Source organism: Talpa occidentalis, unplaced genomic scaffold, assembly GCF_014898055.3.
Source record: "Talpa occidentalis isolate TD23 unplaced genomic scaffold, MPIMG_talOcc4v2.1 talOcc4.3, whole genome shotgun sequence".
NCBI classification, from domain to species: domain Eukaryota; kingdom Metazoa; phylum Chordata; class Mammalia; order Eulipotyphla; family Talpidae; genus Talpa; species Talpa occidentalis.
The window spans coordinates 35,115,492-35,138,413 of record NW_023603184.1 but is presented as its reverse complement, the minus strand read 5'-3'; the positions used below and the strand labels follow the sequence as shown (position 1 = coordinate 35,138,413).

General features: G+C 47.4%; 1 protein-coding gene across 1 annotated transcript; it reads right to left on the bottom strand.

Annotated features, from left to right (window-relative positions):
• Positions 1-130: 130 nt before the first annotated feature.
• On the bottom strand, positions 131-22,425 carry FHIP1B (FHF complex subunit HOOK interacting protein 1B). Its single transcript, XM_054699460.1, is given in 13 exon segments — positions 131-659; positions 3,101-3,263; positions 3,424-3,602; positions 6,015-6,152; positions 6,155-6,793; positions 7,184-7,389; positions 7,602-7,681; positions 10,946-11,113; positions 11,311-11,397; positions 11,577-11,735; positions 12,091-12,717; positions 12,828-13,156; positions 22,335-22,425. Coding segments are annotated over 12 exon segments (2,946 nt in total). The 5' UTR covers positions 12,966-13,156; positions 22,335-22,425; the 3' UTR covers positions 131-297.
• Between the last annotated feature and the right edge of the window lie 497 nt (positions 22,426-22,922).

Below are 22,922 nucleotides of genomic sequence, written 5' to 3'. Positions count from 1 at the left end.
AGGAGCAGCCTGAAGCCCTTTGGCATCCATGCCCTCACCAGAGATAGAAAATACCCCTGACCACCTCCCCAGCTATGTACAACCTTCCTGGGAACCCGTCCCCTAGGAAAAGGGTGGGAAAGAAGAATGAGCACAGAATAGAGATATCCCTTTTATACATATTGCAACAAGTTCTCATAAAACATTCATCTGAAATAAATTAAAAAGTCTTCTTGCCACTGCCTCCAAACATAAAAAGGAGCCCACACCCTGGCCCCAGCCTAGGCCACTCAGGCCCTGATTGTCCGTGGAAGAAAGTTAAGGATTGAGGGGCCCAACGCCTGAGACAGGAGGGCTAGATCCCTCCTCTGGAGAATCCAACAAGAAAGGCGAGGTGACGGCGTGGGCCTGGGAGATCGCAGCCAGCTCCTTGAGAAACTCAGGGAAAATGACTGCACAGTAGACAGCATTCTTGACTCGCAGAGCCTCACCCTGGCGCTCCGGGGCCCCGCCCCGGGGAGGAAGAACTGGCGTTGAAGCCCCAGGGGAGCTCCCGCCTAGGCCAAGTCCTGTTCCATCTCTCCCAGGCTGAAGAACCAGCTGCGGCGCCTGGCGGGCCCTGGTAGGACTGTGTGCGTGCCGCAGGAGCAGCTCCCCCAAGGACGGTCTCCGGCTCTTCACTGGGAACAAATGGGTATTGTGAAAGGGCTGGTGTCAGGAAAAGTCCCTTGCTCTGAGAGATTTCCCCACACCCTAGGTTCATGGACTTCTTGGCGAGGGCTCTGAGGGGATGGAAGAAGAGACAACATGGGCCAGAAATGAACCTCAGTTATCATTTCCTGTCCCATCCTTCAAGGTGACTGAGGACCACAGTGGGGAGGGCCCCTTCTTCACTCCAACACCAAGATACTGCCTGCCCAGCCCTCTGCCCTCTAGGCAACCTCCCCAAGCAGCCAACTTATCATCTTCAGTCTTCTCAACCAGTCAACGCTTCAGCTGCTTCATTCCCGGCCGACCCTTCTTTCTACATGCCTCCTCACTCTCAGGCATTTCCCTACGACACCTCCTTTTCTAATCACTAGTCCACCATCACCAAGCTATTTCTCCTCAATCCAGAACTCGACCTTACTTCATGTTTCCCGTCACTCTCCTGAACTAGCCAACCACTTCCACCTTCACCCTGCCTGTCAGAAACACCCGACCCACATCCTGTTTCTTCAATACCACACGGGCTCCATATGCAATCGTAGTTCAGTGACCTTATCTCTTCTGTCACAATCCACTAGCCCTCCGAGATCTGTTCTCCTAGAGTACCCTTTTGCTTTCTACCCACCCCCCCTGCCAGAGACACCCCACCACTGGGTGGAGCCAGGTTGGTAACTACATGTCAGCCTGGATTCAAATGAGCCATTTAAAAGATGCCCCCACTCCTCGGATTTTCTGCAGAGACTCCTCACTCTGGATGCACATCCACTGTCTAGGACCTGATTCCATTCTCTACCTCGAATACTGGTTTCAGAGATGCTAGACAGATCTATTAAATGTGGCATCCAGAATCCTTCACAACCAGGCTCACAGACCTTCTTCTCAAGACCCGACCCTGCCTCTGCATCTATACCGAGATGCACTTCCTGGGCTCTTTTCAGGCATTTGTAGCTCCCCAGCCTTAACTTTGCTTTCCCCACTATTTTCACACTTGAGATTTTGAAATTTCACTAACCCCATCTCTGAGAAGCCTCCCATTTGCCCTCCACTGACTTTTCATTCTATTACCCTTATCACATTGTATTTGAACAACTTGTTTACATGTTTCCTACCTCATCCACTAATCTGCGAGCCTAAGGGCTTGGACTATGTCACATTCACCTTTATCCTTGCGTGATATCCACAGTGAACACAGTACCGGGACTGTGGAAGCAAGAAATATTCCAGGCCCTGAGAAATCAACACAATGGGGCTTCAGCTAGGTCTGCACAACTAGAAATAACCCTTTCTCAACCCACACACTTTCTCTGTAAGCCTCCACCTTACCTCTGCTCTCTTGCTCTCGGCATATTATTTTGCCTCCTATTTCAAACAGCAAATAAAAGGTAGTATCAATTCCCTGGCCTCCCTTCCCCACACCTACGTACACACACTGCACAACTCCTTACCATTACCTCATTTGTCGCTTATCATTTGCCTCAGAGGGGGAAACAATAATAACCTTTCCCAAAGCTAATCCCTTGCTGGAGCTCTGGATCCTACTCCCTCCACACCTTTAGGACCTGATTCCTCCATTATGATATTCCTAGTCACTCTCTAGAGCACCAGCTTTTCAAAGGCAAGGCAGCGTATCTCAGACCTCCCTGAGTCCCCAGCACCAAAGACAGCCCCTACCACATCTGGCAAGTGCTCAGATACTTCATGAAAAATCTAGATTTATAACTTTGTGCTTGTTCTTCTTCACAGCTCAGAACCATTCACCAGATTCTGCCTACATTTCCCTCCCATTTTCACCGTATCCAAGTCTTCCTAGCCACCGCCACTATTCTAGCTAAAGCCTTACAGATCACACGTGCATCATTATGGCAGCAGCCTCCTGACTACTCTTCCTGACACCATTTCTCCCAGCTCCGATTCACCGAGCAACAAACTAACACACTCATCATTTTAATCCCTGGTCTAAGAACCTCCACTGATTTCTCACTGCCTAAAAGATCCCACCTTCTACTCTGACTGTTTATCACCTTTCAAATCCCCTGCTCTAAACCATCGATGCCACCCCCTGTATAAAAGAATGAAGCCCTCTCATCCCTTCCCAAATCTCACCCATCTCTCAAGGCTCAGGCTACATGCCTTGTCCTTCATCAAGCTATAACAATACCTCAACCTAGGCACTACACTACCCTTTGTCTATTCTCAAATCCTAGAGCAGTTTTTGCCGACACAGCCCTTAGTGGACAGAACTGTTTTTTACCCTCTGATCAAGAAGCTTGAGGACAAACACCAAGACTCAGTTTTCACCAAGACTCAGTTCCCAGCACATTGCTTCGCCTTTAATAAGAGTTCAATCACCCTCAGCTAGTTAGCAACCTAGCTGTCTTGGCAATCTAGGGAAGGGGTGGTGGGGAGATCTAACCTAAGGGATCGGAGCGGCGGAGGGCAGGTCCTGCCGGAGGGCCCTCAGTCCAGTCCAACTTGCCACGGGCAATGAGGTACTTCTTGGCTTTGGATAGCAGTGCTGGGAAATCCTCCTGAGAGGCCGCAAAGCTCTCAATCTTATTCTTCACAGAGCCCAGGACCTACAAAGCACAACCTCATGACATTTCTGGGTGGTTCTAGACTGACACAATATTTTCTAATCCCAGGAAGCCTGTCCCCAGTCCCCCCCAGGGCCACTCCAGATGTGGGCCTTGCCCACCATGGAGCCTGGACGCACCCATGCATGCATGCATCGCACACCTGCAGCAGGGACTTGACACTGGGCTGGAAGACCATGTTGGTGTTGAGCAGGAAAGAGCGGAGCAGGGGCTGGGGGTGACAGGCTAGCTGGGCCACCAGCCCCGTCAGCAGGAAGTTGACATAGACGGAGTTCTGCAGCATGTTCTCGAGTTTGGCAAAGAGCACAGCCATGAAGGGGCCTGGGGGTGGGGTGGGCACAAGGATACAAGGCCTGAACACAATGCACATGGCACGCATTCCTCCCCAAAACAAAAGCCCCCCCACTAGGTGAAAATTACTTAGACGTTAGTCCTTGGGTATGCTTAAATATTCTATGACCACCTACTCTAGATAAGATGGCATATACTACATGGACCCAAGAGTCCAGATGCCAGTTTTACACACATTCAAGCTGAAGAGCCAGATCATATAGGCTCTGGAGTCAGGCAGACCTGGTTCCAATTCCAGCTTTACTCCTTACTAGTTAAGTTATTGGATAAACCTAAACTGTTCAAGTTTAGTTTCCTAAAATAACAAAATATACCCACCTTAGAAGGTTATTAAAGCAATACTAATCAGGGATATAAAGCATTTAGCCCAAGATGTAACAATGTATATGTGTTTAATAATCGCTACAAGCTACATAACATTCCTCAGTTTTTAACAAGTTTCACTCAAAAGGTACAAAAGAACAAGTGAGAAAGCAATTAAGACCAAAAAGAAGAATCAGGTTACACACAAGGCAGAGGATAACACTAGAGCTGGGGTAGAAAGCAAGCAAGAAAAAAGTGTAACAAAGGACAAGGAAAGTGACTCTATGGGTCAACTTAAAGTTAGGGGAGGAATCTTTGGATGACCAGAGAAGAAATCAGCTCTGCCCTTCAAAAGCCAGGAGCCAAGAAGGTGGAACAGACTCTACAGGATAGTTTAGGGCCAGGGAAGACTGAGTCAGGGCAGACTCTGACTCAGTGGGGAACAGGATAACAAAGTATTAGAATCATCTACTGGGAGAACTGGCATTAACTAGCACTAAGTTCTAGAACCCCAACAGCCTGTCTGCTTTGGCACTGGTGTGCCTAAGAACTGCATTATGAACACTCAGAATAATGAAAGACAAAAGGCAGCAAATGCTGAAGAAGATCCTAGAACATTTCCACTCCAGATGTATGTAATTAGCCTTAGCTCCAAAATCGATCTTGACAGGTCCTAAGATTCCCAGAAAATTTTCCCTTCTGTCCTCTCATTTCCTGGGACTTTACTGCAACAGAAAATTTTTCAAAAAACCATGAGTTTGCCATGAAGGAAAAGGATAGAGATTCAATTAATGCTTCAGGAATGTGGTAAAATCTAGGGGTCCTAAGCAAGAGGGAGCCAGGAGAAAGGTTAAAGCAATGGAGAGATATTTCTGTAGTCTACAAGAAGGACTGTTCCGACTCGAGCAGATGGCAGCAGACCCCAGCCTGGATGGGATTTGTACTGATCAAGGCTTGACGACCTGACTCCAAATTGGAAGGCGGGTGGTTGCCTTGGTCACCTGAAAACACCATGTGCCTAAGAGAAGACAGGGCCAGGAAAAAGCTACCACTCGCTGAGCTCTCACCATGGACCTGCATCACAGTGATTTACACACCCAGTGACAAAAATGAGATGCTAATTCAAGGCATGTCTATCTCAAAGCCTGTGATCTTAGCCTTGCCTTATCCACTATCCGGCTTCCTGGAGGTGGTGGCTGGTGTTTTCATTTGCAGGGGAGGAAGCAGGAGATGGGCTTCCCCCATCAGGTGGCGGCGGGGAATGAGGATAATAGGGCTAGGCTGGGCAGAGATGGCTCGCAAAACAAAAAACACAGTGCACTTAGCCTAGCCTTTCAGGTCAGGTCTAGTTCCAGGGGTAACCTGAAGACCCCAAAGAAGTCAGCTAAGGAGCTCAGGGTCATACTTTGTGATTTATCCCCAAAGACATATTTCACTCTATCTGCTTCAGTCTTAACTAATAACGGTAAAGCCTTAAAGTCTTATTGGGCAGTCATGGCAGTCAATAAGGTATGGGGAGAGAAAACAAGAGCAACATGAAACTGAGTCCTCCTCTGAAGAGACCAGAAGAAAGGAGGCGGGGCTGGTAAAGGTAAAACATCAGAAAAGCTGGCCCTGGACCACACAGCAGCTGACAGGAGGCCTCAGGTGCAGACAGATATACACATGGGAACATTGACACCACGGAGCAGAGGCGCCTCTCACACAGGACAGCACATACACAGCCTCCACATGGCTCAGGTATATTGCGGTGATTAACTGGGAATACCACACAGACTACCCTGATCACAAATCCCAGGAAATGGCCTGACAAGGGAGGAGGAGGAACATGCACACAGGATGGACACACAAGGCTCAGACATAAGTCAATATTCAAACCAGCACAAGCATGGACATGGAGAGACAGACACAGAGACACAAGTACGACATGATATGTATCTGGAAGGGACCCGAGCAGAATGGATGAGGAGCTAGGCAAGTGCCCAGAAATGATGTGGCCAAGACGTCTCAGAAACCAGCACAAACATGTCAAGAACATGCAGAGTACACAAAGGAGAAGGCCTAGGCAGAGTAGCTTACCAGTGAAAGGCTGGCTCGGCAGCTGGTTGAGAGTCCGCAAAGGGCTGCTGAGGAAGGGGCCAGGGGGCTCAGGGGGACAGGTGAAGCTCTCGTAGGCCTCCTCCTCCTCAAGAGGTAGTGGAGGCTCTAGGGGGGCAGTGAGCCAGCCCCGCCATTGCTCAGTGCCACCTCCAGCTCCCGGAGCTCTTGCCCAAAGCCCTCTAGTCCTGCCATGCCCTCGGAGGTGCCCTCTAGCAGCTTTCCAGCTCCCTCCTGTGGCACCCGACGAACCTTCTTGGCCCCCTCAGGCCATGGTCCTGGCACCCCATTCAGCTGGGGAGGGGACAGGTGGCTGGGGCCCTCCCCTGCACCCCCAGCCAGCCCCCCACTCCCCAGCTCTTCCTCCTCTCCTTCCCCAACATTGTCCCTGTCCTCCTCAGGCAGTAGGCTGCGTTTCTTAGTCCGGGAGCCAACAGGACTGGGCTCAGGAGGGGGCCGCTCGCCATCATAGGGGGCAGACCAGGAACGGCAGGCTCGGACACAGTGGTCCACACCACAGCGCGCCTCACGCAGATACTCCAGATAATTGTCTTCCAGCTCACCAGGCTCCTCTGCGGGGCTGGGCCGTCGGCCAGGGCTGGAGGCTGGGGATGCAGCAAGCCCTGGGGAGCGAGGGGTGGGAGGTGGGGGCTCGGAGCCACCCAGACTCTGCTGTCGCAGGAAGAGTGCCAGACGGGATGGCGTAGAGGGCCGAGGCACTGTCACCACAGAAGAGGAGTCAACACTTGGGCTTCCGGGGCCTAGGGAAGGATAAAAAACATAAGTGGGATCAAAGAGACAGCAGTCCAGGAGGAGGGATCAGAAACCCAGGGAGACTGAGAGAAAAGGCAATGAGCAGAGAGAACAAAGGAGACGCTTCAGAGAAATGACTCTCCCCTCTAAATTAAGCTTTTCTCCATCCACCGCACCCTCTTGCCACCCAAGAAACAATGGAAACAGGAAGAGAACAAGATGGGAGTGAAAAAGAGGAACAGTTTTGCTCTGAAGCTAAATTTCTTTGGCAGAGTTGAGGAGCCACTTTGCAAGACCCTTGCCGACCTCCCCAAAGATGGAATGCCACTCATGGCCGCCTCCCTCCCCTCACCCTAGCCCCACCTTCTTGCTTCACTCCCCCGGAACCGAGGCCATACCCGTGGTGTCCTCCCTTCTCCCTGCCTCTCTGCTAGGCCCACCTCGTGCCCACGAGGCATGCTCTGGACGAGGTGGGCTGGGAGCGTGGTGCCGACAACAGCGTGGGATTAGGGAGAGAAACTTGTCAGCTGCTCGTCCATATAGGTCCACGTCACGCACAGCTGGCTTCTGGCTCAGCATCACGTGGTTACACGGAACAAGATACCTGCGAGGGGCAGCAGAAGGGGACACGGGTAGATTAGGAAGGAAGGACAGTCTGGATGAACATCAGGCCAATGAAATGATGTGGCTAAGTAGAGTTCCAAGAGCAACACATGAACAATCCCAACAGAACCCAGCGACCCAGCAAAACACAAGACCCTGAGGTCCCTGAGCCTTCAGGATCCGCCATCCCTCAGCCCCTGCCCCCACAGGTACCTGAGAACCAGCTGCAGCAGGACATCCTCACAGCTGAGGTTCAGTAGGGTCCTGAAGAGGCTCAGAGAAACCATGCAGAGCTGGGGGGTGGGGGAAGAGGGAGAGTCACCATAAGAGCTCTCTACCCTCCAAGATGTTAACCAAATGGGAGTACCCACACCTCCAGCCCCAGGCCCGACCGCTCCTACAGGGACAATGTGCACAGGGCCCGGCACATAACAGTCATTCAAGTATTAAATAAATGATCACATGGTCTTTGTGGGCAAGATTTTACTAGGCACAGGTAGGAATGAACCATGTGTCCAAGTAAATGTATTTCTAAAGACCACACACAACAGCAGACTTCTGGCCATATACACCCAGCAGCAGAGACCCCAGCAACACTTAAATGGAATGAATACTCATGAAGAGACCCTAGAAAATACTGGGACTGAGTGAATGACCAACAGGAGACAACAGCAACATGGTAACTAAGTGAATGGCTGTCGGCAGGAACTGTAGCGGCACCGCAATTGAAAGCCTGCCAAGAAGAAACCAGAGGCAACCTGGAAGAATCCCAGTTGGGAAGTGGGCAGGGCTGTGAAATGAAGTCTGAGTCACCTCTCCAGCACTACTTTATCTCTCAGAAGGTAAATTAAAGAAAAGCTTAAGGGCAGCTGACAGGAAGAGGAAACAGTGGGTGGGCCCAGAACAGGGGAAATCTTTTGTTTTAGGAAAGGAAGAAGGGTGGTTGTCTCTGGCTAGGCTAAGAGAACAGACACCGGTAAGCTGCCCCTGCAGCCTGTGATGCCCCGCAGCACTTTCCCTACACTTTCCTCACGGCAGGTGTGTCAGACCTCCGCTCTCTGAGGACAACTACTGGGTCTTAATCTTGGACACCACCCGCACATTTGCTAAGTGACTGTGGGAGCATTAAAACCGGGGAGGGATTTACAAAAAGCAGTTCACTTTTTATACAGCCGGACATTGAGGGGGTCTACCCTAAATGGCCATTGCAACTAGCAGCTACTGTTTCATAGGTGCAGTCAGAATCACTGAATCACAGAATCACTAAAATGATGTGTGGAAGGTAGAAAAATCACCCCTCAAAGATGTCCACGCCCTAATCTCCAAACCTGTAAATATTTTACCTTACGCAGCTGAAGGGACTTGGCAGATAGATTAAGAGTAGGGAGCTGAAGATGGGGAAAGTATCCTAGTATCCAAGTTGGTCAAGTCAAATCATGAGTCCTCAAAAGTAGAGTTTCTTCAGTTGTATCAAAAAAGGTGGCGGAAGAGAGATCTGAAACAGGAGAGGGACTCAAGCCATCACGAGTGGCTCTGAAGATGGCAGAGGGGTGATAAGTAAAGGAATTTGGCCTCCGGAAGTGGAGAACGGTCCTTTAGTGACATTCAGCAGAAAATAAGATCCCAGCCCTATAACACTGCCAGGAAATAAACACTGCCAGCAGTCTGAGAGAACGAGGGAGGAGATGGGGTCTTTCCTATAACTGCAAGGAAATAAACACTGCCAGCAGTCTGAGAGAACGAGGGAGGAGATGGGGTCTTTCCTAGACTCTTTAGAAGGAACACAGTCCCGCTGACTCTTCTGTTTCAGTCTGGTGGAATCCATGACAAACATGAGCCACATAACTACAAGATAATAAATGTTTTGTTTTAAAGCACTATTTTTGTGATATTTGTTATGACAGCAAAAGGAAAATAATACAGATAGGCACACATGAGTCCCTTTAGCCACAAAAAGACAAGCTACTGAAGTTACAGGCCAGGCCAATAGAATCAAGGTTTAAAGGGCCAGAGAGCGGAAAGGAGAGCACCTGCATATTTAGTACAGCCATCCTGAAATCAGACGAGATCCGGTGCCTCCAAGAACCAGGAATCAAGAAGAAATAACCCAAGAACAGGAAAGGTTCCTGGGCCCAGAGTACCAAATGACAGAGTAATAGAAATAAATGCTAAAGACTAAAGATAATAAGGGAGTATCAAAGAAGAGGCAGAGCTTAGAATCTGTTGCTTTCATCATTGTCAAATTCTCAAGTGTACACCTTGCTTACAAAATTTGGTCTGGTCAGGTTTAATCTGTAATGTCTCAGATAGTTCCATATATACTCTAAATAGCTACTTAGAAACATCCCTTGACAAAACCCAGCTAACTGGGAACCTTATCTATTTGGAACCCTACCACCAGGTATCTCGAATACCTAGAACAGTTTTCTAGAACCTTAGAGATCCACAAACTTCTATTTTAAACACAAAGACTAGGGAAACTTCAATTTTTTGTAATAAAAGATTCCAGAGCCAAAATAAATGCCATAAAGCCTATGGTTAAACTAATGTTTTAATCGCCCTAGAAAGACTTTAGGTCTTTATTACTTGGAAACCTATTTATGCCCATGTTGCACATATTTTTATTGGTTAATATAAAAAATTCTTTCCGTGGTCTACAAAGCCATGCATAAAATGAATCTTATCTTCTTTCTTTCATCTTGCTCCTTCCCCTACTTGCTCACTTTACGTCCAGTCACACTGGCCTTTCATTTACTCAAATACACTTGTCTTTCATGCTGCTCTCCCTCCCTGCCTAGACGCTTCTTCCACTTGATCTTTACTATGCCAACTCCTGTACGACCTTAAGTCTGAGCTCAATGTCACCTCCTCAGAGACGTTTATTTATCCGCCTGTTATAGTCTATGCACCCCATTTGGTTTTTTCATTACAATGACCACATTTTTCAATTATTTCATTAATGTGTTTGCTCGTCTACCTCCTCCCCAACGGAAGCTCCATGAAGTCAGCAACCACATCTGCCTCGTCTACCATTGCATCCTCGGTGCCAGCAACGGTACGGCGCACAGCGAACAGTTAATAAAATGTTCAGGAGGAAGGAATGTAAGCAGGGAGATGGGGAGATGGCTGGCCCAGGCTACAGCAGTCCAATTGCAGCAAATCCAAAGGAGAGTCAAGATAAGCACACGAGTAGGAGCTGGGTCATCTATCAAAGCAGACACAAAATCTAAAGAAGAGATGTCTCCAGAGCAGGCCACGGAGCAATCCACAACTGAAGGGAAACCCACATCATTGCTACATTAGAATTATAGCACAGTGGCAAAACCCACAGTCATCCAGAAGAGATAACTGTGTTATAGAGTCATATATTATAAAAGGAGGGGAGCAGGTTAAAATTTTGTGCCCAAGGTAGTTAAAAGTTTAATGCTAGAAAGTAAGTAATACCTAACTTTGAAGTGACTGCTGAAGACAAAGGGCAGGAACGCCCTTCCTAGAACAAAGGACAGAGAGAGAAGATGGCTTACCCAGGTAAGCCAGGACAGAGGTAGGGGCCATACCCGGGAGTTGCTGCCAATACGGGCAACGAGGGTGTCAAGGATGGTGTGGGTGTCATGCCGGTGTAACAGCAGGAATCGTAGGAAGGTACGGAGCAAGGCAGGCTCTGAGATACTCCGTAGGAAAAGTTCCAGATAGGCGGTACTGGCGATCATCTCCTCCACAGAGGTCTGGATGAAAGGAAGGGAGAGTTTGGAGATTTAGGACTTCCCTGCACATACACTCATTTTCCCTGAGTTCTAAGGAAGAACAAGGAACAGACAGAAAGGGAGAAATACCCAGTCCACTGCCTCCTACTCTGGTTCTGAATTTGAGGTTACCATCCCTCAGCCTGGCCCCAATCTGCCTTGCCACCCATGACTCTCACCTTGTGCAAAGCAGGACCCATGACAGGCACCAGGAACCCATTATGGATATAATCTACCAGCTGCTTCTGCACCAGAGGGTGAGCCACCTGCAGGGGAGCAAGACAGAGGAAGGAGGATTTGAGGGGGACCACTATCTGAAGGGAAGAGAACAGTGCAAGTTCATAGCCTACCCCCAAGATGGCAGAACTCTGGAGAATGTTTATCCCCTCCCACTCCATCTCCCCGAATGGCCAAGGGCCAGACCTCCTGTGAACCCCAGTCCCACCTGAATGACTGCATTGCAGAATTCTAGGGAACTCATGAAAAGCGCGAGGGCTGGTACTCCCAGCCAGTCCTCCCGTCGCAGGCAGTGCCAATCATCCCCTGGAACCTCAATCTTTCGGGGCAGTGAGGAGTACAGGGCACTCAGCCCTGTGGCCAGCACCTAGGAGCCACCCCCAAGGATAAGTTAGCAAAGGTTCAGACAGTATAAAAAAGGAGAACAGGGGAGCAACTAACCCACAGTTTTCATGGGAACAGGGGGGAGAACTATCACTAGAGTGTGTATTTAGCCACTTGATGTGTCAGGACATTACCTGAGAACACCAGTCCATGAAACACTGGTCTAAACCCATGTTCACCCCCACCCCAATTCTAGAAGCTGCTTTCAAAACTAGGGGCTATTCCCTAAAGGAAAGGGCCCTGGAACATAGCCCCTCCACGCCTCCTGATAGGACAGTACCATCCAAGGCCCACACCCCATCCCCCATCCCCCACCTCCCATCCCAGGAGGTGCTGACCGGGCAGAAGTAAGAGTGATCTGCGATGTAGCGGCCCACAGTGGGGCTCCCAGCGGACAGTGCCATGAGCAGGAGCAGGGCATCCCGGGCCTGTTGACCCAGAGTACCCTCTCGATGGACAAAGGGGACAAGGCGAGAAAAGAGGAGTAGACGGGGGGCAGCTCCAGGCTCAGGAGGTGGCTGCAGGAAGAACTCGAGCAACGAAGGCTCCCGGGCCAGACACACACACAGCTGGCTGAGAAGTAGCACCAGGCCTTCATCCAGTGCCGGGCTACTGGGCACGGGGCGACCACAGGCATCCAGCAAGGTCAGCAGAGCCTCACGGACTGGACCGTGCCGCAACAGTGGCTGCCGCGCTTCGCTCACGAGCATCTCAAATAGCTTCAGCTGCTCAGCCCGCCGCTCCTCGACTCCATCCCCAAGCTCATCCCACTGGAGCTGCCATGCTAATACACGCGTGAGCAGATCCTCACGCAGAGCAAATTCCAGCAGGGGCCCAGGGGCCGTGGAGGCTGAAGGGACTGCACGGTCCTCCGCCAGCAGCGTCAACATCTGGTAAGTGTGGTTGCGGACAGCACTGAGATCATCCGCTGCCAAGGAACCTTGGCGCTCCAGAATTCGCACCACCTGGAAACAGGCCAGAAGACAGAAGGAATCTAAGGTGATACAGTGGGAGACGCAGAGGCTAGGGAGACCTGGGAGGCTGGTAGACTGGACCCTGCAGCATCGCCTCCTACCTGGGACCAGTGATTCTTGAAGACCATAAGGCAGGTCTCAGGGTCAGCCATGACAGGGGCCTGCAGACTGGCCCCTTGAGGTACACGGTGCCCAGGGCCCCGGGAGGCCAGTCTGCTCAGCCAGTTCATCCTCTCCATGAGGCAGGCTGGGCAAGGCCAGCAGCCGGAGGGCCACACACAGAAAACCTGCCAGCTGGAGACTTTCTCCACTGATGTCTCCGGTCTGCTTCATCCGGTCTGTAGAAGCCAGTAGCTGGCCATGAAGCCAGAAGATATATCAGGTTGTAGGAATGAACCCAGAGGTCACTGCCCAGTCTGGACGTGTAAATCTAATTCAAAGAAAGAGAATGGAAGAGATTAACAGCTTACCTCTCTCCACACCCTAGCAGAAAGAACTCATGCCACCAAGAACTCCACATGCACACACGGTGAGCACCTTACGTTCAACACGTCTAAACCAGAATGCGTTTCTACCACCCAACCTGTTACTCCTCATTCTTCTCCATCCCTGATTCTGATGCCAATAGTCACAGGCCAATAGTCACAGTACAGCTCAGGCTAAACCTGGTCATCATCTTTGTTTTTTCCTTTTTCTTACTCCCAAGACCCAGTACATCAGCAAACCCTAGTATCTCTATTCTCATAACTTATTTCATTATTGCAACATCTTCCAATCTGATCTCCATGCTTCCAGTCTTGCCAATGCTATTCTCCACATAATAACTAAAGCAATATTTTCATATTACAACTCTCCTCTACTGAATACCTTCCAATAATTTCCTATCACATTAGTTGCAATCCAAATCCCTTACCTTGGCCTAGAAGACCCTGTATAATCTAATAAAACATCCCCTCTTACCATCTTCTTCCTCACCCATACTTTACTCATATGCCTTCTTAAATACCTTCTGTTCCCTTTGCCTGGGATGCTGCTCTTCTGCTCACACCATTCAGTTCTTTCCAAATGCCACATCCTCAGGGAGGCCTTATTTAACAACACTATCTAGGTAGCACATCTTCCCATCTTCATAATACTCCTTTCTTTCTTTTTAGCAGCTTACACTATGAAATTATTTGTCTATCTTCCCCACTAGAATGAAGCCCATTGAGAGCAGGTCTTGTCTGTTTTATTTACTGTCATATTCCCAGTACCCAGAGCGGTGTCGAAGGACTCAATAAAGATTTATTAAACATATGAATATTTAAGTGAATGAATGAGCGAACAAAAAACCAAAAATGAACAATCAGGAAACCCAGTCTAGATCTGACTCCAGTCCTCTGGGACTGAGGAGGAAGAAAATGTTTTTCTACCTATCACAGTTCCTCCCTAAAATCTGCAGACCCTGAACTAGCAGAATACTCTTAAGAGGTAGAAATCCAAAGCCAACCAAATGAGCGAAACAATTTTCATCCTTGTGGGGGACACAAGGACACACTTGCATATCCACACATAGGCCCCATTTCTATAAGACATATGCAACATCCCGGGGACATGGCATGACACCCTCACTAGAGAAAGTTCCAAAATATATGTTGGCCTAGGGGAAGGGTCACAGTTCCTTGTCTATCCTTGTCTATCAGCACTGCCTCTCAAAAACATAACTTCAGAGGAAAGGTGTGGCTCAGTTGTCCTTCCTCTTTACGCTCAATTGTTTATGCTCACTGTTGCGGCATGGTCCAGTTTGTGAGGCTCTGCTGACCTCAGGTTGCATCAACCATGACCTCCTTTCACCCAGATACTACCTCTCACTGTGACAAGTTCACAACTACAGGGCAACTATGCTGAAGGGAATCCTCTGCAGAACAAGAGAGTCTTATAAAGGATGGGCCCATTTGTAATGGGCAGATAGGGTTCATTCATTGATTAATTCAGCATACAACTAACTAAACTAAATTACTGAAAAAGTACTGGGTACTGGACTTAAGCAAAGGAAATATGAAGATGGATAAAAATGATGGGAACAGGAAGAAAATTTTTAAAAATTAATATTACAAACAGAGGTATTTACAAAAGGGTCACGGGGCATGAAGGAAAGCAAGTACTGCCTGGGAGGCTATCAGACGGTTCCAGGTAAGAGATGAGTTATTGAGTTAAATATTTGAGTTAAATCTTTAACTATGAGATACTAGCCACAAAGGGAGTAGAAGGAAAGGTCTACTACACATTAAAAACAATACATACAAAAAAGTGTGGCACTGTGAATGGGCATGACAAATCTAAAGAAAAGTTGCAGTTTAGTGTGGCTTAATCACAGCCTGTTTAGGGACGAGAGAGCTACTGAACTGAAGGGTAAATATGATGAAGGTAATAAATATCACTGAATATGCTAAGGAGTTGGGTTTTATCTGTTGACACCCTACAAACAAGATTTATAAACAAGGAAATGATTTGTCATGCCCATTCACAGTGCCATATTTTTGTATGTACTGTTCTTAATGTGAAGTAAATCTTTCTTTCTACTCTCTATGTGGCCAGTATCTCACAAAAATATGTCAGAAAGCAGTGTAAGATGGCGTAAGAGAGACTGGTGGCATGCACAATTTACAAGAACCTATTTCAATGGTCCATTAAATTAAAAAAAAAAAAAAAAAAAAGAGGTGGCATGAGCCAGAGCCAGATTTTGAAGGAAAAACAAAACAAAACCCAAAAACAAAACGGATTCATGGCTAGCTGAACATGTCCCATGTGATACTAAAAATATTATTCATATAATATCGCTATCAATAAGAGCAAGTTCCTTGATAAAAGGGAACACACTGTTCATTCTTCTTTGAAATGCCAGTGTCAACATGGCACCTGGTTGAATTAAAAACAAATGAATTAAAAACAACAACATATATTGAGACTTACAAATTGCCAGGCTCTATTCTCAGCACTAATTGTAGTAGCTCACTTCATAAAACATCCTGCATGTACTAATACCTCCATTTTACAAAAACATGAGAAAATCAACACCTAGAAAGATTAAATAAATTGCCAGTTAGCCAGCTTGTAAGTGGCAGGACCAGGATGCAAATATAGCTAATATGCTTCTAGATTTAACTTAATCTTGAAGCAAAAATAAGAAGACCTGGCAAATAAATGGAGGACAAAAGAAGACCCCAATATGATGATAAGACACTCAGTAAAAGATAATGCCATTAACAGTCAAGGAACACTTACTAAAGAGAATTTTGTCTTAGAAAAGAAGATGGGCAATTTTGGACACAAGGGACACTTGTGGAAATCCCTATCTCCAAAAAGCAAGTAGAAATATTATACTAGAGATCAAGAGTGACATCAAGACTAAAGATATAACTCTACAAGTCACCAGCTTATAGGTAGTAGATGAAACTAAGAGAGTGAATAGAATCATCCAGGATTAGCAGATCATAAAAGAAGCCAAGGGTCCCATCCTGGGGAAAACCAAAGGAAGAAGAATCTTTAAGGCAGATTGTGAAGTTAGTCAGAAATGAAAGGAAAAATCTAAGAAATAATTATGATCTAATCTAGAAATCAAGAAAAGGAAGTTTCTAGAAACTGGAGGTTGTCCATAGTATAAAATCATAGAGAAATTAAGCACAATGAAGACTGAAAATGGTCCATCAGTTTTAACAATCAAGCTTAGCAATCAAATCTTTAAAGAAAGACTAGGAACCAAAGAAGTATAAGACGCAATTTCAAAAAATTCAGTAATATGGAGAAGGGTAAAAATAGGGCAATCACTTACAGTTGAGGGCAACCAGGGAAAATAAAGTTTTTATGGTCTGATCAAATCTGGTCTGGTCTGGTTTGGTATCAGATTGGGAGCCTCAAGGGCCTCTGTCAAGTAAGGAAAAGAAGTCTGAAGAAAGCAACAGATTATGGATAAAAGAGATGGGATGAGACAAAAAAAAAAAGGTATAAAATTAATCAGAGGAAAAAAAAGGCATGCCACTTTCTCTGAGAAAGGAAGAAAACAGTAGTAAATAAAGGATGTGAAGCATTTCTGGTAAATCTGAAACCTGAAATCATCTAATACCCATCCCCCCACCCCCACTGAATTTTCCTTCACTCACTCACTCAAGAGAATTGGGGTGGGGGAGAAGGGAACGTGAGAAGATGATAGAGCACAGAATTCATGTTCATTCTTTCGCAGATGGTTTCCTGTAAACCGTTCAAACATAGTCACTCAAACTAGAAGCTAACAAAGCAAGAACGCACTGGAAAAGGCTCGTGCTGTACTCACCCACACTGTCCCAGCACTTAAGATCCCAAGTAAGCTGGGGAAGCAAAGCCACCCGCTGAGAAGACTGGGAAGCGGTCTCACCTGTTACCAGCCCCTCTCACCGTGATTAGGCCTGAGATTATTGCATCACAGCTGGCTGGTTTACTTAAACTCTGCCCATACCTTTATAAATACAGTTCTTTTATTAAACTCTTTCCAAACCCAATGTGTACCATCTGCTACCTGCAAGACTTCTGCTATAAGAATTACTTATTACTATTTACAGAACGCTTTCTCAGTCATATCTCATTTGAGGACTGAAAACAAATAGAGGCCCTAAGATCAAGCAAAATAACAAAAAGCAATAGGTAAAGCATGAGCCTTGGAGTCTCTCAAACAAAAATCTGAATCTCAGTTCAACAGTGTTCATCTGTGTAACTTCACACATCTGAAGTCTCAACCTCAGTTTCCTCATCTATATAAACTGCTGATGAAATACATATTGTTACTGTTTTTAAGAATTAAGTAAAATACCTATGGAGCACTACAAGCAGATGCCCTGCGAGTGACATTTTCCTTCCCCCCTTTTCTCTCCTGATGCTGCTTGACCCAGGTGACCTCATCGCTGAGAGATCTATTCTGCCTCGACACCTCACACACATACCCTGGGGAAGTAAATAAGGGCCAAGTATCCTCGCCAAAGCATGGTTTTAATGTGTCCCAAACTAAACTGCCTCCAGTTTCTAGAATTTAATTCCAAAGATTAATAAACTGCTCCTGTTCTGAAATATACCCAGGATGCCCAATTTCTGCTTGACCAACAAAGGGCACTGTTCAGAGACCCGGGGTACTTGCCTCCTGGACTTTGCTCATTCCCCACCCCCATCTCTTTTAGAGGACCTCAATGAGAGATCACAATGGACTCAGTGTCTCAGAACCCAAAGCCAGCACTTAACCTGAGCCCTGTTCACATACTACGGAAACAAAAACGGTCATAGCCTCGTGTTCCTGTCACCTACTTAGACTCTCTCACTCCCTGTTAACTCTGCATAGTTCAAAACAGTACAAAGAGAGTACAGTCGCCACGCTATTACTGTGCTCTTTCCTCCCACAGCCAAATCTAGAAAAAAAAAATGGACCCTTCTTTTCAGGTTTACCTTCAGGGCCAGCCACAGCTGGGGGGGAGAGGTGAAGAAGGAGTTGCTCTTTCAGCCCCACAAAGAGCAAGGAGCAGGCACTTACCGTAGGGCGGAAAAACAGTCTTCTTGTAGGTACATTCAACAAAGGTGTGCACCAACCTCTGAACAGAAGGCCTGTCACAGGACAGGCTCAGTCTCAGAGATGAACCTTTGCCCTGGGAGAGCCAAAGGGAGAGAGGGAACTGGGGGCAGAGATACACCTGCAACACTTAAAGCCAACAGGAAGAGACCAAAATGATCTTCTAAGGACAGGTCAGTAAAGTCCCGAGGCCTCTCTCCCTACAAAGGCTCTTAGGCAAGATGACACCAACATTAAGAGACAAGGTTGAGCTGTTACCCTGAATACCCAAAGAAGAAGGACCTAATTAAAATCTTAAAGGAATAGAAAATGGGAAACCCCCTGGCAATAGCCTACCAGTATAGAGCTCAGCTTGTACAGACCCCCCTGCTTTACAGTCCCTCAGGGTCATATGCAGAAGACAAGTGGGGTATCAGTGAAGAGACCCAGCTCACTCGCTCTCCAAAGCACCTCTGCTTCTTGCAGAGTCTCTCCTCCCCTGGCTTCAGCAGAGTCCTTGTAACACACATGAACCTCCCCTTTACACAGTGAATCCCCAAGCCACACAAGGTTCTCTCTATCCCTGTTGAGTAAGGAAGACAAATAAGATGTCAAAGAGGAGGTGATATTGAACTTGATTCTAAAGGAAGAAGAAAAGTTCACTGGGCAGAGAAGAAAGATATTCCTAACAGAGGAAACAGCCACCACAAAGAATTCAAGGCTCAAAAAAGTAACATGCTTGTTAGGGAACTGTGAACAATTCAAGCTGAACAGAGTGGGGAGTGGCAGGAGATGAGGCTGGAGAGGTGAACTAAGGCCAAATGATGCCAATTTTAAGGAATTTGGATGCTGTCCTACAGAACAAAAAGAGCCAAAAGTTTTTAAGTAGAGGCGTTCCACGATAGGATTTATATTTTTAGAAAAATCATTCTAGGGATGGACTAATAAAGAGCCAGTGTGAAGGCAGGAAACTGTTGGGGGGAAGGGGGGAGTCCAGATGAGAGATAAGGAGGAAGTAAAAATGGAGATGTAGTGGTGGAGGTGAAGAGAGACAGCAGAGAGAAAATGTACTAAGATTTTAGTAACTGATTAAGAATCAGAAAGAATGGAAGCTGACACTGAAGTCCTTCCTGGATTGAGACACAGCATATGGTGCATAAGCAAGCTTGTGGACAATGAGTTCTGGTTCCGGACATGTTAATTTTGAGATACTTGTGAAGATCACTCACTGCATATGGTTGGAACATAGGGAAAGGCTGAGACTAGAAACAGAGAAGTAATCACCTCATTATGACGTACACATACTATATTTCACATTTTCTCACTAAATTGAAATAATCTTTTCATGTGTCTAACTCTCCCAACCAGACTGAGGACCATGTCTTAATTATATTGTTCTCTTGAAAATCGTAAGCACCACAAGGGCAGATTATCTGATGAAGTATTTGCTGAATAAATAAACTAATATATGAATGAATGAATGAAAGAACTAATGAATGAATGAACCTATTATCCCAGCACTCTGCAGAGCACTGGGCACATAGCAGATGCAGACCCCCAACATGTTTCTATCTCTAAATCACCACTCGCATCATGTTTCACCTGCCACTCAGCTATATGCCTCAAGTCAAAATTCACCATACTTAACTCAACAGGAAGGTTACTAAACCCAGTGCTTTCTATAGAATAACCAAGAATTTGGACAGTCCCTAAGAAAGATGACTTGTGACTTGACTCATCCTATTAGCACAAATATGTAGCTGTTCTTATGTCCTGCCACCTATTAAACAGAACCTTCATACCTATGTCAAAGTTTCTTTAATCCCTTTTGAAAACAATTACAAATCATAAAGAATGCTTTTTGACAGTATAATGTCCTCCATGTCATCACAACCCTTCCAATGTATCACCTGCCTTTTTAGTCAACATCACCTTCATTCTGTTAAAACCTTCTTTCCCCAAGTCAGTCTCTCAGGAGATCAAGTTTGGGGTTCAGCTTTGTTGTTTTATCACGACATGACATCTAAATGCTGAACTTAATTCCTCATCTGTAAAAGAAGTCCTGCCCTTACCTAACTCATGAGGTTCATGTGTAAATACAATAAAATTTAAGAATCCTATGCAAAGCATGAATGACATCTGAATGGATGTCAGAAGTTATATAGAATTGCAAATAAACACATGCTTTCTCAGTACAAAAAGCATACCATCATTACTCTCAATGTCTGTATTTCATGAAATAAAAGAAATGATTTCTTTTAATATTTAACAAGAGTTACTAAAGGGGGCAGGGGGTAACTTGACCAATAAGACCATCTTTTAAAAACCCGTGTGCAGCCATCATTATTTCATCACTTTAACAGCAAAAAAAAAAAAGGAATAATCTCAGAATAAATTTATTTTTATGAAAAACTCATGTTTCATATTGTCTGTCTCGCCTTTCACCTTGGATGAATGAAAACTTTATCAATTCACACTGTCCTTGGTCCACTTTAGGAATCACTGCTCTAAACTTTGTTATTATGTAGGTAGGTTCTACCGGTTCCAACCGTCTGGGCAGGTTGCCAAGGGTTCTGCCAGCATGAAAACCTATTTGGCTTTCAGAGAAAAGCAATGAAAACATACCATGGGATAGAATAATTGGTTCTACAGCTGAGATTCTGGGTGAGAATGGGGATGTGGAATGGCCCTTATTCTGAAAGAATGGTCTGGACAGGAAGGGTCAAAGTCTTCTGAGGTTGGGAAGGGTGTCAAAGCCTCTGTGACAGACTATCAGTAGAGAGGAAAATTCAAGAGTGTGGAAGTGGTCATTATCACTGAGTGCCAACCCAGCTTTCCAGAACTTTCAAAATTTTCATGTGCATATAGGTAGGCAGGGAGGACAGGACCGGTAAAATGCCAATGTGAAGCCAAGAACAGGCTGTGAAGGGAGGGGTGAATTGCAAAGGGACAGGACGAAACTTTCGAGGGTGGTGGCAAAGTTCAGTATCTTGAAAGTGGTGATGGCTTCACAGATATAAACATTTGTCAAAACTCATCAAACATGTACATTTTAAAATGAGCAGTTTATTGTACATAAATATATCTCAATAAGTTATTTAAAAATTGTAACATAAGAAAATGAGCGCAAAGTCATCCTGCTGCCGGCCTAAATGTAGTGTTGTGTGTGACAATGTGACAAACCATGTGACTTCCATGAAAAGTAGAACGAGCAACTAAAAAGGATCAGTCCACTAAACATGACAACCACGAAAGCCACACAGCTCAGGATAGGTGAGAAGCAGCAGCAAAGTAAGGGTGTCCGGAAGCAGGTGGAGAGAAAACACACAGGCAGTCATGCCCAAAAACTCTCCAAAAGGGAGCCATCTTCAAATGTGCCGTCCCAAGGAGAAACTTGAGGTTCCAGGGGTTCCTGTGATTACTTTGTTGAAGACTACTGAGCTCAAAAATTATTGTGATTACCATAGATACGACTGCCCCAGACGCTGCTTGTTTTTGTCCTCCAAAATATCTAGAGCCCAGGAGCAGAAGAGCCAGGTGCACAACACTTACACCCGAGCTGTCTGCCCAGTCCAGAACTACTGCTCTCGAGGGGCAGGGCAGTGCGTTGAAGGGAGCTTCAGCCCAGCATCTCTACTCCAAGACTCACCACCTTCATGCCCTGCCCTCGACTCCCGCACCAACTCACCCCCTCTGCACGCTCCCGCCTTCGCCCTCTGCTCTCCCCCTCCCAGCACAGGCCTGACCCCCGCGCCCCCGGGTGCCAACCTTGTCCCACATCCCTGCCCTGGGGAGCCTCAGCCCTTAGGAAATCGTGTGCACCAGTCCCTTCCACTTGGCCCCTCAGAAAGCACTCCTGCCTCGCAGACACCCCGGCTCCGCACGTGTCCTCTCCCCCGGGGCGCGCACCCCGCTCCCCCCACCCTAAACACAAGCCGGCCCCTCACCACACGCCGGCCCCTCACCCAGAACCCTCACGCCAGGGCAGCCGCCGAGCCCGCAGGCGTCATCCCCAGTCCCGCGCGTCCTCACGCGCCTCGCTGGGGTTCCGGCCCATACATACTGTTCTCTCAGAGAACCCCGACCCTGACCAGGCCCGATCGCAGCGACGGTGCTAGGTGAGTTCAGGCCGCCGCCATCGCTCCTCAGGCGCACCAGCCGCGCCCCGCCCCGCGCCACACGCAACCCGCGCCCCCGCGCACCACACGTAACCGCCCAGCGACGCACGACTGAGCAGTGGCGTGCCAGCTCATTGGCTGGGCCCGGCCAAAACCAGAGCGTCGATGCTTGTTTCCCGGCAACGGCAGGGCGCAGGGGCGGGGTCGCCGACGGCATTCCGCGCGAGAGTACCGCCCCTTCTCCAGGCCCCGCCCCTTAAGGCTGTAAGCCCCGCCCCTCAGCAAGGCTCCGGCCTGTCATTGGAGAAGACCTCTGGGGAGGCGGAGGCCAGCCGGGAGGGGGCGGAGCCTGGGGAGGAAAGGTCGAACCAGAAGGGCAGAAGGCGGGACCTAAGGAGGGAACCGACTTCGACAGCAGGGAAATAAGTGGGCGGGGCTTAGAAGAGATGGAACCGAGGCTAGCCTGGATGGGGCGGGGCCACGAGTCCTTGGGCGGACTTTAGAGTAGAGAATGGGCGTGGAGGAGGCGGGGA